Genomic DNA, 18,479 nt, shown 5'->3' on the forward strand with positions numbered 1-18,479 from the left:
AGAAGTATATGATTTAAGAGTCAAATCACCAAGTAGGAACAAGTACATTGGGTACTTAAAAATAAAAACAAAAACAAGACCTCTTAAATACAGGAGACCTTAGATGCACAAATGATCATACAGAGAAGAAAAAAAATCCTCTAGTTTTTATTAAGCTTCCTCACTTGGTTGAACTCTCTTTGTCAACTCTTGCAGCTTACACAAAAATCTAAGATTCATTCCACTGACGATTTTATATATATTTTTTATAAATACAAATTCACAATATGGTAGTAGAGGGAAAAGATATTTCAAACTCAAGTAGAAGAAGGCTTGCCTTCTTGTAAGGAGATCACAGTTTCAAATGCACCCACCAAAGCTTTGACCTTACCCTTCCTGGTCTGAACAAGTTTACTTGCAGTCTCTTCAATAACATTATTAAACAAAACTTGGGTATCTTTCTTTCCTTGCACATCTTGGTGTCTCAGGACTACCTTTGCAGATTCAGGCTTAGCACTATCTGTGTCACCATCTCTCCTCCTCCTGAAGCTTCTCCTTCCGATTCCACCTTTACCATCGTAATCTCCTAGCACTCTTGCTCGCCTGAATTTGAGTCTTCTAGGGCCATTGTTCTCAGTTTGAATGGTAACTACACTTCCTCTTCTGAATTTTAACTTTTGGAATGCGCAATCTGTATTTTCAGGGTGAACAGCTCCCCTCCCAGACTTCTTATCTTTAGTTCTCAAGGTCTCGACTTGATTCTTGTCTTCAGAGATGGAATTATCAGCTTTACTAAGCATAGACTCTGATTCCCTGTTATCTAACAGGGAGGATTCAGAAGATGAGGAACAAAATGATGAAGATGGAGATGATTGAGTAATATGAGTTCCATTTGCAGCCAGTTCCATGTTTTTGCTTCCAGACTCTTCAATGACATACAAGGTCTTCTCTTTGACTGGACTGGGTACCTTGGATTCAGCCTTCTTAACCTTGTTCTGACTCTTTGGAGGAGGAAGGGCTTTTACATTCCAATACTTCCTTGTATTTAAGCTCAGAACTCTTCTGAAAGAAGGCTTAGGGGAAACAGTAACTATCGGCTGCCTCAATGCTTTCTTTTCATCTATTTTTTTGTACTTCCTTGTATTAAAGCTCACAACTCTGCTAGCAGAAGGTTTAGAGGAAACAGAAGCTATAGGTGGTCTCAATGCTTCTTTTTCATCTATTTTGGAAGTAGCCATTTTCTTCACCATCTTAGGGTCACCATTTCTTTTACCTCCCATACTACCTGAAAAGCCTGAGGGTAAAGGTGGCTTTGCCCCTGTAGACTTTGGTTTCAGAGGACCACCAGGTTTTGGGGATGCATTGCCTTTTTTGGCAGGAATCCAAGATTCCTTTGCAGGGGCTTCTAATTTCTTGGCTGGTGACACAACTTTTTTTGGAGAGGTCTCTATTTTCCTGGCAGAAGGCCGAGCTTGTTTTGGAGAGCTCTCTATTTTCCTGGTAGATGATAGTGATTGTCTTGGAGAGATCTCAAATTTTTTGGCGGGTAACACAGCTTGTTTTGGAGAGACCTCTATTTTCTTGGCAGGCAACACGTCTTGCTGTGGAGAGACCTCTATCTTCTGGGGTGGTGACACGGCATGCTTTGGAGAGACCTCTATAGTCTTGATAGCCGGATAAGCTTGTCTTGGTGAGACCTCTACAGTTTTGACAACTGAGGAAGCTCGTCTTGGAAAGACCCCTATAATCTTACCAGCTGGAGAAGCTTGTCTTGGTAAGACCTCTACAGTCTTGACCACTGAGGAAGCTCGTCTTGGAGAGACCCCTATAATCTTACCAGCTGGAGAAGCTTGTCTTGGTGAGACCTCTAGAGTCTTGACAACTGAGGAAGCTCGTCTTGGAGAGACCCCTATAATCTTACCAGCTGGAGAAGCTTGTCTTGGTGAGACCTCTACAGTCTTGACAACTGAGGAAGCTCGTCTTGGAGAGGCCCCTATAATCTTACCAGCCGGAGAAGCTTGTCTTGGTGAGACCTCTACAGTCTTGACAACTGAGGAAGCTTGTCTTGGAGAGACCCCTATAATCTTACCAGCTGGAGAAGCTTGTCTGGGAGAAACCCCTGTTTTCTTGGCAGGCGACAGAACTTGTTTTGAAGATGCTTCTTTTTTCTTGACAGATGTTGAAACTCGCTTGATTATTTCAGAAATGTTGGGTAATTGGGATTTCGAATCAAGAAAAGGCCTAAGCTTGAAAGAGGGTTTCTTCTTTCTTTCCCATACAGTTGCACTACTTAATGGATAAACACTTTCAGTCACAGCGGTTCTAACTCTTTTAGGAATGCGAGATTTTCGCTTGGCTTCAAAAGTATGTCGCCAACCATATTTACAGAAATCATGGCAAGAACCAGTAGAAGCTCTGAGATAGTGCTGGGGAATGATCTTTTTTCTACTGCTTGATGCACTGGTTTTCCCTGTTGAGTTCCTCAAACTGCTATCTGCTGACAGACTTCTTTCTGGGGTCACCAGGATATCATTCTCCTCCTCAGCCATATATTAGGAATGGAGAAAATACTGCAAAATTATACACCCAAAAGCATTACTTGTTTAGGAGCATATTTCAAATTTTCAATGCACATCACCATATGTGAGGGAGGGGGAGGGAGGGAGAAAGTGACGGGAAGTTCATGCTAAAAAAAATACAGACTAAGGCAAGATATAAATTGGCTCACATTGAACTATCTATAGAACAGATTCACTAGTGACTTAATTAATATTGAAAAATCAATGGACAAGAATAACAGCAGAAAATTCAACAAGATTTATTATGAATTTAAATGAAGCATAGATCATTAGAGATGCAAAAACTCTGAAGGATGTCTAACCTGAAAACAGAAAAGGGAAAGAACCAAAATTAAAAAGGAACAACATTTTAGACATACAGAAGAAATTCATGACTTTCATATGAACTTACAGTTCTGAAAAAAGGGGAAAATGCCAATCATGAAATACAGTAAGCCAAAACCTTTACTTAAAAAGAGAGAGACACAGGATTGAGAACTGTTCATGATAAAAGCAATTATTTCCCTAGCTTCCAAATCCAAATGTTGAAGTAGTTGATCAGCACCTAGTGACCCAATTTTCTAACATAGAACATAGAGCAAAGAACCAAAACTCAATGATTCCAATAAAGAACATAAGCCTATACAGAAAACGCAGCAGGTACTTCAAAGTCCATCAAAGAGATTACCATGGCATACTACCACTAAACACTGCAACATGTGGACTCCCATCCGAAGATAAACAAAAAACCAAAAAAAAAGTGCCTACTGGTAAATTTTTTTCTGAACATTGAAAATTTTGACATTTAACAACAGTATATATGGTCCCCTGTTTTCAGTCTCCATCGCCCACTGTTCTAATCAAGCACCCATAAACTAAAAAGAAAAAAAAGAAAAAGAAACCACTTCTTTCCAACAACACAAGCAGAAGGCACGATGCTGTGTAGCAGATCATTTACAGGAAAAAGAAAAAACCTATGTACCCAGTGATCATGACCCATTTGACACTCTTATAACTTTTCTCTCCCTTTTGGGTAAATAAAATCAGACAACTTTAGAGCCCCACCAAAATCATATTTTCTGGGTAGTTTATAATTCTCTACCGTCGATAGAGGGATGACCGATATGTAATCACAAATACAACAACAAAAAAGAGAAGAAGAGATGAAACGGTACAAGAATATGTATATCATCGGATCATAACAAACGAAATTGAGCAAAAAACCGCCGACACCATGATTTATTGCAACAGTCTCAGCAAACAGAAGCCAAACATTACCTCGTAAGGATACCAGAAAATCATATCAAACAGAAACTACAAAAGAATAAATAGATGAAGTGAGATTTTACTGAATGGAATCTAACAAGTTAGGAATCAAAAATAATTCTATCGGCGATCGGCAGCACTAAAAAATGCAGGACATGATAACATAACAATCAAATTTACATAATAAAAAGAATCCAATCAGGAAAAAAAGCTGAAAATTAATAAAACCAGAAAAAAAAACCCACCTTTCAAGAATTTTCCCATAAACAAAAAAAGCCAGAAGAAAAAATTCGAGCTGCAACCCATATCGAATAATCTTGTTTACGACCCAAAAGTTCCCATGATCATACAAATATGACACACAAGAACGGGATATTTCAACGGAAGGTGAAAGGCAGGTCAAATTTAATGGAGAAGACGAATGGGAAAAGCAAAAAAAGAGGCTTTGAGGATGATGAAACGTAGAAACAAACCTTTCTGCAACTCTCTCTTCACCGGAAAGTGAAGGAAAAGCAAAGGCAGGTCAGCCAGCCCAAGTCATGTGAGACCCAGAAAGAAAAACCCGCCTTTTCTGCAAAGATCATACAAGTAGAGCAGCAGCATTAGATTTGGGTCCTCACTACTCTTTTCCTTTGGTTGATCACTGCATGTGATTGCGTGTTTGTTACAGAGAATTTAACTAAAATAGAATTACATTGGAATCTCCGATCTCAGAGCAGAGAAGAGAGAAAGAGAGAAAGAGAGAAAGAGAGCTGAATGCACTTCTTGACTTGAAATGGTAGAAGAGGGAAAGCGTGTAAGCGAACGAGCCCACCCCATCCGCATGGTCAATACCAAACGAAACGGTCTGAGACATACTATTCTTAGAATCAAGATAAACACTGAAGCTATACTTGCTACAGTCATTTCTCGTCAATTTCTCGTACGCTTCAGGCTAAGATTGTCATTTCAGCATTTTCTTCGTTTTCTTCGTTTTCTTAACTATTAAGGATATTTAACCAGAAAAATGTTCAACTAGGGTTAGAGAAAACAAAGGGAATCTTCATTCGTCAACCACTTGCATTTGTTTTCTATTAAGGGAAAGATGTTAGGTCGATCCGATCTCCAATGAGAAACCGTTCTACATCTATTAGTTTTTTTAAAACTTTGAATGAATCATACCTTAATTTTCTGGGAATGTTCTAAATATCCTTTTCTTTGAAAAAAAGAAAGAAAAAAAATGATGGAGTTGATGATAGGAGCATTAGATTTTTGTTACAGTCAATGGTCTATAGAACCGTCTGATTATCAATATCACAAATGGAAGGAAAATGAAGAAAATTGAAATGAAAGGAAAATAATTCATTTTCCTGGCTTTTATATTGATGTTAATTTTACCAAATTGTTAGGTTCTGTTATGCGAGAACGGAAGAATTCTTGGCTTTTCTTTTTTTTTCCTTTTTCTTTTTTTAATGGAAGAAGAAGTCATTGGAAAGAAAGAATAATGTCCAGCAAATCTTTTCCCTCAAAAGGAAGGAAAGTCAAGGAATTATACAAATATTTTTTGAAATTTAATATTGATTTCTCAAATCTCATATGCTGGGATATCAGTTTTCTATTTTCTATTGGGTTAAACAAATTGTCATGAATCCTCATGATTTGAATTCCATAGAAAAGACAAAGAAATGGAAGGAAAGATAGGCATGGAAAATGTTGCATACAATGGCATGCCAACCGACTTAAATTCTAAAATCTGAACACAGGTTTCATCGAAGAAGTTTGATTTTTTTTTTTTTTTGGTAAGAAAAGAAGTTTGATTTTGTCTAAATACTTATATTAATACCCAAAGATTAGGGTTAGTAAACATAGTTTAAGAACTAATTGAACCAGATAGGTGCTTCCTCATTAAATTGTTGTCATTAATGAATAGGTTTGGATGGATGGTTGGAGAGTTTTAAATGTTTTTAAGTCATTTTTGGTGTTGTTGCCTGGGCCTGAACTTGTTTTTGCTTCTATTTTTACAAAATTTATTAAAATTTTTCTGGGTTGTTTCCAGTTTAGCCTCATTGATGTTTATTTAATTTGGGGAGGTGGGAGGTGGGAGTTGGAGAGATAAACCCTCTTTAATTTGGTGGGATTATTTCTTAATGATATCTTAGTCTAAGATGGACAAATTATTTACTGTTTCTTCTTTCTGGGACCAGTTAGTGTCAGTGGGGTTGCAAGGAAGGTGTAGTTCTGAACTTTAAAACAAAAATAAAAGCAACAGAGTGAAGAAGCATGGCCCACACCTATGAGTAATCCTGTGGATCCATTAAAGTGAATAAAGTTGTTTTATATGGTGCAACCTGCCATAGTTAAAGCAATTCAATTGACTAATCCAAATACTAATTTAAGAAGAAAGAATTCAATTTACTTCTCACTCTCCCCTGTTTCACCACTCCCCAGAAGATACAAGTTATTCTGTTTTCTTACAGACTTACAGTAATGATGAGATCAAATGGTTTCAATCAATGTGATGTGTGCAATTCCTTCATCTTATCCTTCTGGGTCTGTGCTTTCCTCCTTTTGAAAAGAAAGCATCATCAGTGGTTTGTCTTGGTAGGAGAAATTAGTTGAGGAGGGTGACCCCCAAGCCAAAGGCAAAAGCTAACCCACATATAAAATATGAACGGCAATATTGTTGGGAAATTTCATTTTTTCTGGTAGTGATTGAAGAATTGTCCTTCACATATATTTCATGAAAAGAGAAACTGGGGTTCACCTGCAAAAGGAGAATTTTCATGACTTTCAATTTAGATGACCAAAATATCCTGTTCTTCCTCACCAACCATTGACCACATAGAATCCAAGGCAAAGAAGCATTTAGCATCCTTTATGAAAGGCATTGAGGCCTTTTGACCGGGCTATGTCAGCAAGTATTTGCTTTTTGAAGCTCCAAAATGTGTGCTAATAATGGCTTGGCAACCCCACCATCTGTTTGCACACCAGGGGCTTGACAATCAGTGTCCTCAAGCGCAGTAGCTGCCATCAATTATTTTCATTTTTCATGTTCTTCTTTTTACACTTTTCCTATGTTAATCTGTGTGAAACTTCTTACAAGTTTATAGCTAGGCTTGCTAAACAAACCCCACTACATGGGTAGGAAATCATAAGAGGGAGGAACCTGAGAACTTTTGCAGTTCATGAAAGTTCTCTTCATTATTGCCAGAAACAGAGGCACGAAAAAATGGTAAGCTTAAGGTTCCACTGAAGATTTTCCACTTTCTCTTCTGTAACCAAGGAAAAATGAGTCCAAAAAAAGTAATGCTTTTACACAATGCAAGACAGGAAATGGTCCTAATGAGAAAGGATAAGCTGGTTTCAATTGCATCTCAGCTTCTCAAGAAGCTTCCCAATTTGCTTAGGACATTACCTAGATGGGGAAGGCTCAGCATTGCCACCATATCTGATTAACTTGGTGAGAGCGAGCTTGAATTTTACTCTTTAAATTTAATAAATGTTACTGTTGAAAATTTCAAAATAATTATAAAGAAAATGTCGATCATGTTTAGAATGAGTAGTTTAATAAATAGCTGACACCCACATGCTTCCTAGTACATTATTAACATTCTATTCCCAACATTATTCAGCTACCAGACTTACATATTATGCCATGATCAATATCTCATTCATAAACCAGAATTTCAAGTTATAAAAACAAACTTTGAATGTTTTTCAGTAGGAGTCCAACCAAATTTATTAGTTGGCCGTGGGCAATCACAATTCATTATGACCTTTTTTTTTCTTTTAATTTTTATTTTTTGGGGTCAACAGCTCAATCCACAATTCATTATGACAACTAGCAAGGAAACAAGAATTAAGGTGTCACAAGGAACCTTCTTCTCTATGGTGAGATTATCTATAGCACATATACAGAGTAGAAAAACAAAGAGAGGCCTTACAAGGGAATTTACATGGCTATTGTGCTACCTTTTTCTGCCTGAGACAGTCTTCTTCACAGCACCAACTGAGACCAAGAATTGATCAAGAGAAGATAAAGTCTTCATATCATCTGGGGGAAAGTAACTGGCTGCCTTACCCATGATGGATGCAAAGAGAAGAGAGAGTGAAGGACGGGTGACATAACGCTCATTCAAGAGGTCATCAAGGAATGCAAAGGATGCAATGAAATCTGATCTGCTTGCATTCACTGGGGCAGCAAAGTGTGCAGGGATTATTCTCTTGAAGCTCCAGTCTCGTGCAATTCTGTCAATCCAATCCCTGACCTGCAGTTTAGAAGAATATCAGCTCATGTTCTCAAACATCTCAGTAAGCTATGAGTGAAACTAAATTTCAATTATTGTGAACTGGTGTCAACATATAGAAGCTTTAGAAGCCACAAATTGAAGAGAAACTCAGCCAAGTCTAACTAAACCGAATTTAATTTAGCAACAGACAAATTTGATAAGTCTGCCTGGTTGACTTCGTCGAGCCTACTCAAAAGATATTGACATTGACTAATTTTGCTGTATGACTGAAACTAGAGTTCATTGAACATTGATCCACAAGCTCTTGAGTATAGTTGTGCTTGTAGGCTACTAGGCGCAAATAATGATAAACAGGTTACAGCATGGTTACAGGTGGTTGATGATGTTAAATTAAACTACACAAAGTAAAAAAGTCGAACCGGAAAAAGTGAACCATTTCCTGGTCCACAAGTTGCAAGACAGTTTCATTGATGTTGATCTGATTCTGGCACCTTCAATAATTGAAGGCATGCTTAAAAATTACAATTTAATATCCATTTTATTCCCACAGACAGAACTTCAGTTATGATAAGCTGCTAACCCAAACTTTTGTGTTTTACCTGGGTTCAAGTTGCGCAGAGGGGCCTCAAACATTACCCTACCATTGGCAGGATGGGCCACCTAACTAGCTTGGCTGGAGAGGCACACCTTGTTGCACTGATGGCATGATGCAGGTCCCCACTCACATGCCAAGTTTCATCCAAATTACAATTTGAGTAGCAAAACAAACTAGTCGAAATATGAAAATACCATAAACTACATGGACCACTAAGGGGTTACAAAGGGAAAGTATATCTTCAAATTCAAGCCCAGAATTACACACTTGGCCAATCCAGACCATTCCCTATATATCCAATAGTCAATATTTCCACAGCATCCTTCCATGTGGCACAACTAGGTGTACTACCCAGCTAAACTAGGTGGGCAGTCTGTCCAGCCAGCCTTTTACCTTGCAGTAGCTTAAACTCAACCTAATTGTAGTTTGGGTTCCCTTCTCCACTTATAGATTAGGCTTGAAATTAGCAAATTTAAAGTGGAAAAAATAGACACAGAGAGAGAGAGAGAGAGAGAGAGAGAGAGAGAGAGAGAGAGAGAGAGGCTGGGATGAGGGGTGCACATTCTTTTAAAAAAAGGATTGGATACTGTTGAAAACATGGATTGGGGTTTCCTAATTAGAATAGGATTATCTTTCTTAATAAGTCTAGAGTTTTATTTCTATTTGTTTTATATTTCATTTTCCTACTTAGTATAGGACTTAACTAGGTTGTAACTATAAATACCCTATTAGGGTCTTGTGAATAATATTCTTTTAGATGAGCAATTCCTCACATTACAACATGGTATCAGAGCAAGGTTTTGTTTTCATCCTACAAATGTGCTGTAGAATATTTTTTTTGAAGTTGTTATTCACATGTTTGTTTTCTTTTTGAGTATCTTGAAAATATATATTGGGAGATTAAGTGCATGTCTAGAAAAATTTTGTCTAAGGAGTTTGGTATTTAAGCGGACCGGTTGTGTCCCTCAAGTCTTTCCTGGAAACTTTCCTGGTGTACTTTGATTCAACAATATATCAATTGGAGGTAACCTGAGGAGATACTTTTCACGTGAATTAGTGGGAGTAATTTTGAAAATATTTCATGGACTTTTTTCGTAATTCTGAAAAAGTTCAGGGATTTTTTTTTGCAATTTGCAACAATTTCGGGGATTCTTTCGTAAATTTTGAAAAAGTTTAGGGACTTTTTGAATAATTTCTCATTGCGATGATGGTTGATCCCATATCTCCTTTATTTGGTACATCTGAAGAGTCTCCCATGTCTTCCATTCATAAGGATCGTGAGTTTTCTCCACTTCAGATAACCACTATGAAACTTAATGGGACTCGTTCAGTTTCCCTCGCTGTTAGTGCTCGTGGTCTTACTGGCCATCTTGATGCGACTTCTACAAAACCTTCCACACCTGGTCTGCAACTTTCCAAGTGGTATACAGATGAATGCTTGGTCATGGGTTTTCTCATCAACTCCATTGAATCTAGCATAGCAGAGAGTTATCTCCTCCTTCCTGATGCAGCAACTATTTGGAAAGTTATTAAAGATACATACTCCAGAGTTGGCAATGATGCACAATGCTTTGAAATTAGATGGAAAATCAATCAGTTACAGCAGAAGGACCTTCCTCTTTCTTAGTACTATAACACTCTTCAGGGATATTACCAGACTTTAGATTTCTATGGGAAGTTTACACCGAAGAATGCTGATGATCCTATTGCCTATCAACAATAGGAAGATAAACAAAGAGTTTATAATTTTTTGGCAGGATTGAATATAGAATTTGATCAAATTCGCACACAGATCCTTTCTAGAGAGCTTTTCCCTTCTTTGGCTCAAGCCTATGCCATGGTAGATACCGAGGACAGTCGAAGGACAGCTATAATACACACTCAACCATCTGATAGATCTGCATTGTAGCTGGTTATGGCAATAATAAATCTAGTTCTGGTAATTTTCGCCCTGCAGTAAAGTGCGAGTATTGTGGAAAAGAGCGTTATACAAAGGACAAGTGTTGTAAGTTGCATGGATGTCCAACAAATTCCCATGGAGGAGGTAGAAATGGAATCAAGGGCAACAATCAAACATCTGCAAATTAAGCCAGTTCTGACACCCTGAGTACTCCAACACCTCTTTTCTTAGATAAGCTCCATCACCTTTGCCAATTGATGTCCAGACTTGACTCATCTTCTACAGTACCGACTTCCAGTACAAGTATAGCCTATGTTATTGATCCCTCCGTTGATCCACAAATCCCCACAAGTATTTTTGGTTGTCACAATGTCAATTTGACTTATCCCTCCTGGGTAATCGACTCTGGGGCAACCGACCATATGACAAGCTCATTTACTTTGTTTCATACTTATTCATCTGTCCCTATTGCTCAAGATGTTCGAACGGTTGATGGGTATCTCTCCCTATCTCTAGGAAAGGATCTATTATCTGTTCGCTTTCTCTTACCTTATCTAATGTCATGCATGTTCTTAAGTTTTCGGCTAATCTTTTATCTATTAGTAGCCTTACTCATGATATGAACTGCAAATAACTTTCTTTCCTTCTCATTGTGTGTTTCAGGACTTGGAAACAAGGCTTACAATTGGCAGTGGTAGACAGAAAGGGGGGCTCTACTTAATGGATGGGTCCCCATCAGCTCTTTCTACAGTCTGTAGTTCCACCTCCCCTGCACTTTTTACCTTATTACAGTGGCATAATCATCTTGACCACGTTCCTTTACTTATTTTGTCTAAATTTTTTCCTGATCTAATTAAAAGGTGTAATTTGAATGATTTTTATTGTGAGGCATGCATTTTGGCCAAACAAACCAGGCATGGTTAACCTATTTCAGATAATCGTAGTAAAATTCCTTTTTCAATCATTCACTCTGATGTGTGGGGTCCTTCTCGGACCGTGTCTGTATCTGGTCATAGATGGTTTGTTACCTTTATTGACTGTTGTACTAGGACCACATGGGTTTACTTACTTCACCAAAAAAGTGACGTTTTCTCGTGCTTTTAAAATTTCCATAATATGATTAGGACTTAGTTTGGGGTGACAGTCAAAATCCTTTGTACGGATAACAGAACTGACTACTTGGGTGGTGCATTCCCTTCCTACTTAGCAAACCATGGCATCATACACCAAACTAGTTGCATCGACACTCCACCTCAAAATGGGGTTGCCGAACGCAAGAATAGACATTTACTTGAGGTAGCATGTTTCCTCGTGTTTTCTATGCATGTGCCTTTTCGGTTTTGGGGTGAAGCCGTTCTTACTGCAGCATATCTAATTAACTGAATGCCTTCCTGAGTCTTAGACCAACGCTGTCCCTTTAAGGTTCTTTTAGGTACAATAGTCTTTACAGTCTCACCTAAGGTTTTTGGATGTATTGCCTTTGTATGGAACCACCATGATCATGGAAAGTTAGATCCTCGTGGGTTAAAGTGCATTTTCTTGGGTTATCCTCCTACACAAAAGGGGTATAAGTGTTATCATCCTAGTTCTCGTCGTTTTTTCATCTCTATGGATGTTGTGTTCCAGGAACAAATTCCTTTTTTTTCCCCTACACCTCTTCAGGGGGAGAGTTTTAGTGAAGAGGTTCCAGTGTTAATTCCTCCTTTCGATATTTCTCCTGAGATTCCTGTAGATGATTCTCCTTTGGAAGATGGAATGACCGGACCGGAACAGCTGGTGGATGATATACAAGGGGAGATTAGACTTCTGAAGACCTATAAAAAAAAGCAACAAGTGACCCTTTCTGAACCAAACCAGTCAAAAGCTTTGGTTCCTGGCCCAAACAATCCGTTCCTCCAGGTGAGTCTGTCTTTGACCCTTCTTCTAATCCTACTTTGGATTTACCAATTGCACTAACAAAGCAGCATCGAACTTGCACCAAACATCATATTTCCAATTATGTTTCATATTAGTCTTTATCTCCAGAATTTCAAAGTTTTATTTCCTCTTGTCCTCTACTTCAATTTCTAACACTTGGCAGGAGGCATTATCTCACTCAAACTGGAAAGAAGCTATGGCTGAGGAAATGCAAACTTTGGAAAAAAAACAAAACATGGGACTTAGTGACTTTGCCCATAAGAAAGCAACTGTTAGGTGCAAATGGGTGTTTGTGATCAAGTACAAGGTATATGGGATTGTTGAAAGATACAAGGCAAGATTGGTGGCCAAAGGTTTCACTCAGACTTATGGCGTTGACTACATGAGACATTTACCTCTGTTGCCAAGATGAACACAGTTCATACTATTATTTCATAAGAAATTAATAAAGGGTGGAGTTTACAACAATTAAATGTGAAGAATGCCTTTTTGCATGGAGAACTCCAAGAAGAGGTATATATGGATATACCACTCGGATATTCTACTATAGAGACTTATAGGAAAGTGTGCAAGTTAAAAAGGGCTTTATATGGGTTGAAGCAACCTCCAAGAGCGTGGTTTGGAAGGTTCCATAAGGTAATGATATCTAATGGCTGTAAGCAGAGCAATGCAAACCACACTTTGTTTATTAAAAGAGATGGTTGCCACACTACTATACTTTTAGTATATGTGGATGATATTGTGATCACAGGCAGTAGTGAGGATGAGATTTTAGCATTAAAGAATTTTTTGGAAACTGAATTTGAGATCAAAGATATGGGAAAACTAAGATATTTCCTAGGTTTAGAGTTGGCATATTCTACTAGCGGTGTATCTCTATCCCAAAGGAAGTATACATTGAATTTTCTTGAGGAAACTGGAATGCTAGAATGTAAGCCTGCTGAGACTTCTATTGAGCCTAACCTACATTTGAAGGCAAAGGAAGGAGAACCAGTTGACAAGATAAGGTATAAAAAATTAGTGGAAAAGTTTATCCATCACATTTGCAGTTAGTCTTGTTAGCCAGTATATGCATGATCCCTATTCCTCACATTGGATGTAGTATATCGGATCTTGAGATACTTGAAGACTACTCCAGGAAAAGGAATTTTAATTTTAGCTCATGGACATTTGAAGATTGAGGCATATACAGATGCAGATTGGTCAAGATGTCCAGATGATAGGAGGCCTACCTCTGGGTATTGTGTATATGTGGGAGGTAACCTTGTGACTTGGAGAAGCAAGAAACAGGCTGTAGTTGCGCGGTCCAGTGCCGAGGCCGAGTTTAGGGCGATTGCTCAAGGCATTTGTGAGGCACTATGGTTTAAAAGGCTGCTTCAAGAGGTTGGGACGAATTTAGAGGTTCCTATACAGTTATACTCAAATAGTAAGTCAGCAATCAACATAGTTCATAACCCAGTACAGCGTGATAGGACTAAGCATGTGGAGATTGACAGACATTTCATCAAAGAGAAGCTTGAGGCTGGGCTAATCCATATCACCTTTGTACTTCAAACGAGCAACAGGTTGATGTGCTCACAAATTGCTTGAGCACGAAGATATTCAATTACATTATGAGCAAGTTAGGCATGATAAATATCTATGCTTAAACTTGAGGGGGAGTGTTGAAAACATGGACTGAGGTTTCCTAATTAGAATAGGATTATGTTTCCTAATAAGTCTAAAGTTTTATTTCTATTTATTTTATATTTCCTTTTCCTACTTAGTATAAGGACTTAACTAGGTTGTAACTATAAATACCCTATTGGGTCTTATGAATAATATAGTTTTAGAGGAGCAATTCCTCATATTATAACAGATACTTTTAAAACAAACACCACAAAATAGCGAATTGAAATAGAAGCAAAACGAAAACACATAGAGATTTAACGTGGTTCAACACCGATGTGGTATGTTATGTCCACGGACAAAGAAGAAGAGTTTTTCACTATATAGAAGAAGAACAGAAGGAGGTCAGACAACCAATCACCAAGAACGGAATTACAAGAACTCTCACCCAAAACCCTGATCTCAAATCTCAAATCTCTCAATAATGTGGTAGGCAAATATAAGATACATATATATAGACTCCAATCAGGTAAATGGGTTGACCCATCGGATCAGGTCGTACCGTATCGCGGGGGCTCTGCCCCCACAACCCCTCCACAAATCTCCACAAACAGATCATTTGGGTCAACAACCAAAATATGTCGAAGCAGGTCCATCTTCCAAATCAGGTATAAGAATTCAGGTCAAAACATAATAAATACAATCAACCATGAATTGCTCAGGATGTGACCATGAACATGAACTTAAGTTGGCTGTAGTGAGCCAAAATGAAATCTAGAAAATAGTGTTTGTCTTGACTAGTAGGGCAATTCGTTCATTCCCAACCTTAAACAGTTTACAATGTGTTTCAGTGAAGCTAACCAAGAATCTCAGGACTCAAAGACATTTACTAGTTCAAATTTCACCACATATGCCTAGCAACGGAAATTCTTGTGGTTTCCACATGGATGCATACCTTTTCTGGAACTTTGCTGAAAACTAGCGTCTTGACAATGGGTGAAACAATTAACTTCTGCGACATTTGAGCAAAGCTAGCGGTCGGCTCCAAAAGGTTTGATGGACCAAGGAACAAGATTTGGAGAACCATTCTCTCCCATCCTGCCATTAAAGAAAGATACAACAACATGTCCATTGGTTGAGAACTAACAAGCCTATTTTAATCCATTTGATTGTGACAAAATAAAAACCATGTAGACTGTGAAAGGGATGAAAAAAATAATTCAACATAGATTGGTATAAGGGATTACACCTTTCTGACGGTTAAACTTGTTATCAACAACTGGTTCATCAGGGACTTCCTTTCCTTTACTAAGAAGCTTCACAGCCAAACCATTTTTTGCAGATTTTAACAAGGATTCTTGGCTAATGCACTCTGGTGGTTGCCTGGGGACAAAAATTACTGCATCAGTCACCAGCAATGTCCTTGAGCGCTTATGGTAAAATGCCACCTCCACATATGGCCCAATTCCTGAAAGCCATGACCACGTTAATGAAAAACAAATCAACAGAAAAAGGTTCAGATTTGTGCTTGTATAATTCAGCTTACCAACTTCTGGTGAGCTGAGGACTTTCTGTTCTATCTCACTGGCCCATGGGGTGGAAGAATCCTCATCTTTCAGGGTTTTGGCACGAAAGATGCCAAAGAACTCAAGTGGCAAATTGAGTGGCCAACTCCATTGCCTAGGTGCCACCCATATTTGAGCTCTTGGAAATTTTCTAGAAAATGGACCCACAAATATTTTGTGTTCATAAGCAAAGGTTGGAAGGACAATATACTCTACTGGAGCCCCCAGTTCCTTTACAAGCTGGCAAGAGACAATAAAGCTGAATGGACATCAATATAAACAATGGAAAGCACATACTTTGCAGAAAATACAAGTGAATCATATAAACTGATTAAGAATAAACTGATCCCGAGGATACCCTTTGATACATTCTCATACTGTATGTACCAATATTATTTGAAGATTGGGTGATAAGAGACTGTAAGCAGATAAACTTCTCTTTTAGGATGAATGTGCTGGAAGATAAGTAGACATGTAATCAGCTACCTAGGGACACATTCAAGTCAGAAGTAGAGTAATATGAGGAAGTTGTCCTTCGTTGCCTTTGCCATGTATGCAAAGGTTGCACAAAACCATGGGGCAAAAGCTCACCATTTGAACCACATTCTGAAAGAGTTTGCACATAGATGAACTGGTCCACCTAGGCGATTTGACCTTTTCAAGGACCATTCACTCTTTCTAATAGTCTGAATAAGGAGATTGCAAAAAAGTGGGCTTCTTTCCATCTCTCATACTTGGTTCTAATATTCTTCATATGTTGACAACATAGAGATTATAAAACAGAATATTTATCTGCACAACTGATCCATAATCTCTCGTCTATGAAGATAGTACAACATATTAATAGGAAGAGTGACTTGGAGAAAAAGAGAACCTGAATGCACTCCTTGGTCGGAGCAATCGGTGCATGTATCCATAATCCTCCGGACTTGAGCTTGATGACTGTCATTCGGATGTTTGTTGAGACGCTGCTGAATCCTAAAGCTTGCTCTTGTTCGAAGAGCCATATAGAGCCTTTCACAGCCTTAAGAAGATGGGATACGAACAAAATGGCAGTTAGAGCAAGCAAGTGGGTAGCAAGAAATGTGCACCTCTTTTCTCCAAGAATGATTTATTGTTGCTGTAATTTACAGCAAATCAGAACTATAACTTTTAGCCTCTGAGCGCTCAGAGTTCTCAAAATCTTGTGCAAGTGCCAAAACAAATTTTATGTCAGCTTTACTATGTTGGCTTCTATGTCTACCAAAACACAACAAAGGATGTAATTGGGCGGGAAACAGAGTGTATTTCTAGTGTTCCTGCTGGCTTGGATGAAGTGTGGGATGTGATTGTCTTCATAACTATAGTGTGTCTAGGTAGCATAGCAGCCAAGTTGAGTCACCAGAGTGAGTATATTCTTTTCAGGATCCCAGAAAAAATCAATACTCCAATAAAAACAAGCTGGTCAAGATGTACTTATTTGTTTTAAGACAACGGAATTTAATCAACTTCATGAATTTTCTAAATCAACCCCATTCAATAGAATGCTGATATGAATTGGAAAGGCGGCAGCTCGTACATGTTCAAGTTGATAAATCTAAATCAATTAAACAATAATTTGGTACATGGAATACATCTTTCTAGAAAGACACAGCAGAATATTGAAGTACCAAACCAATTTAAAGAAACCTAAGGTAACCATACAGTTGTCATAAATCATCTACTTCCAGATTCCATATGTGCACATATTGAGTATAACTGTATATGATGGTTCAATACCTGATACTGAAGGCAATCAGCACACAGGCAGTTAGAGATAAAAAATGAACCCAGCTCATTAAGTGATAGTATCCATCTTAATAATACATTTTCTCTGAATCATACCCACTTTGACTCTTTAAATTGTGATAATGCAATGAGAAAAAAATGGGCAATTACTTCAAAAAGTAAGAGGACTCCTAGTGGTTCAGTCAGGAAATTCCCCCCAGGGGAGGGGGAATTGTTCATACAATAGAAGGTTTTCCAGTGGCAAAAACCTATGTGGAAGTTATATTGGACCAGAAGACAGAGAAAATACAAGAATTGATAGACAGCACCATCAAAATATCGAGGAAAACAGGAAGAAAAAAAACTTGAATTAGTTATATGCATTCAGACACCAGTAACAAATAGTGGGGGAAACCCATTCAAGTACAGCCATTTACCATTCTGGAATTACTCTTTATCAATCAGAAATGAGACAAAACTTGTATCTCTCACTATAAGACCAGTAAAATTTTACGACAAGGTCAAGCAGCTAGAATTTCATTAAATCAACCATCCAAGGGAGAAAGTATGAGCGAATACTCATATGTTTTTTAAATCAAGCAATCACCTAAGCAAAGAAGATCTCAAGAAATATTCTGACGGAAACAAAATAAACAAAGAATGTAGTGAATAAAGTTACCACTGAAGAAGCGAAACAGCCCCTCACCTCAGTCCTAATTGTGCGCCTACTTAGAAAAGGGCCAAGAGGGAAAGGAAACCCTGTGAAATTCAAATAAAATCGGCCACCATTGTCGTTAGTTGTAGTAGTGCTTGCAGCAGCAACCACCAATTTGAAGTGATCTCTTTTCTGGCTTCTGGGTTTCAACCGTAAACAGATACCCTGCAACGGTCCTCTCAAAAATGTGGAAGTTGGGTCCCTGATGGATTGAGGGTTCTGCAAAAAACTCGATTTTGGAGAGGTAACGGCAATAGCTGTAACCATTTTTTAATGCTTGATAACCATTCTTAGGAAAGACCATTCTCGCTATTTCAGCTTTCAGATTCACCACCTTCAACATAAGATGAAAAATCAACTTCAGGTGAACGTTGTGACACGTGGAGGATCGACTCTTGAAT

At 38.2% G+C, this 18,479-nt stretch overlaps 2 protein-coding genes across 4 annotated transcripts; both read right to left on the reverse strand.

Moving 5' to 3' along the window:
* LOC149020181 (Plant calmodulin-binding protein-like protein) lies at window positions 1-4,666 on the reverse strand. 2 transcript variants are annotated; one of them, XM_089148282.1, is made up of 2 exons: window positions 4,277-4,666; window positions 1-2,549 (listed from the first exon to the last, which is right to left on the reverse strand). In XM_089148282.1, the coding sequence occupies exon 2, from the start codon at window positions 2,526-2,528 to the stop codon at window positions 297-299; it is 2,232 nt and encodes a 743-aa protein (XP_089004408.1). In that variant the 5' UTR covers window positions 2,529-2,549; window positions 4,277-4,666; the 3' UTR covers window positions 1-296. The 2 variants fall into 2 exon arrangements, with proteins under 2 accessions (XP_089004408.1, XP_089004409.1); XM_089148283.1 differs by having other exon boundaries at window positions 4,049-4,666.
* Window positions 4,667-7,314: 2,648 nt separating this feature from the next.
* On the reverse strand, window positions 7,315-18,479 carry LOC149020182 (lysine-tRNA ligase). 2 transcript variants are annotated; one of them, XM_089148284.1, is made up of 6 exons: window positions 18,043-18,479; window positions 16,492-16,641; window positions 15,599-15,857; window positions 15,302-15,520; window positions 15,008-15,150; window positions 7,315-8,050 (listed from the first exon to the last, which is right to left on the reverse strand). In XM_089148284.1, exons 1-6 carry the CDS (start codon window positions 18,343-18,345, stop codon window positions 7,751-7,753), a joined length of 1,374 nt encoding a protein of 457 aa, XP_089004410.1. In that variant the 5' UTR covers window positions 18,346-18,479; the 3' UTR covers window positions 7,315-7,750. The 2 variants fall into 2 exon arrangements, with proteins under 2 accessions (XP_089004410.1, XP_089004411.1); XM_089148285.1 differs by having other exon boundaries at window positions 7,369-8,050; window positions 18,070-18,476.

Source organism: Hakea prostrata, chromosome 3 (genome assembly GCF_041222555.1).
Source record: "Hakea prostrata isolate BN-2017 chromosome 3, UWA_Hpros_2, whole genome shotgun sequence".
Classification (NCBI taxonomy): domain Eukaryota; kingdom Viridiplantae; phylum Streptophyta; class Magnoliopsida; order Proteales; family Proteaceae; genus Hakea; species Hakea prostrata.

Coding starts and splice junctions, on each gene's coding strand:
- LOC149020181 (XM_089148282.1), bottom strand. CDS start 2,528: ATGGCTGAGGAGGAGAATGATATCCTGGTGACCCCAGAAAGAAGTCTG.
- LOC149020182 (XM_089148284.1), bottom strand. CDS start 18,345: ATGGTTACAGCTATTGCCGTTACCTCTCCAAAATCGAGTTTTTTGCAG. Junction 15,858..16,491: donor CGACCAAGGAGTGCATTCAG/GTTCTCTTTTTC, acceptor GTCTCTTGCCAG/CTTGTAAAGGAACTGGGGGC. Junction 8,051..15,007: donor TCAGCAAAGTTCCAGAAAAG/GTATGCATCCAT, acceptor TCTAAACTGCAG/GTCAGGGATTGGATTGACAG.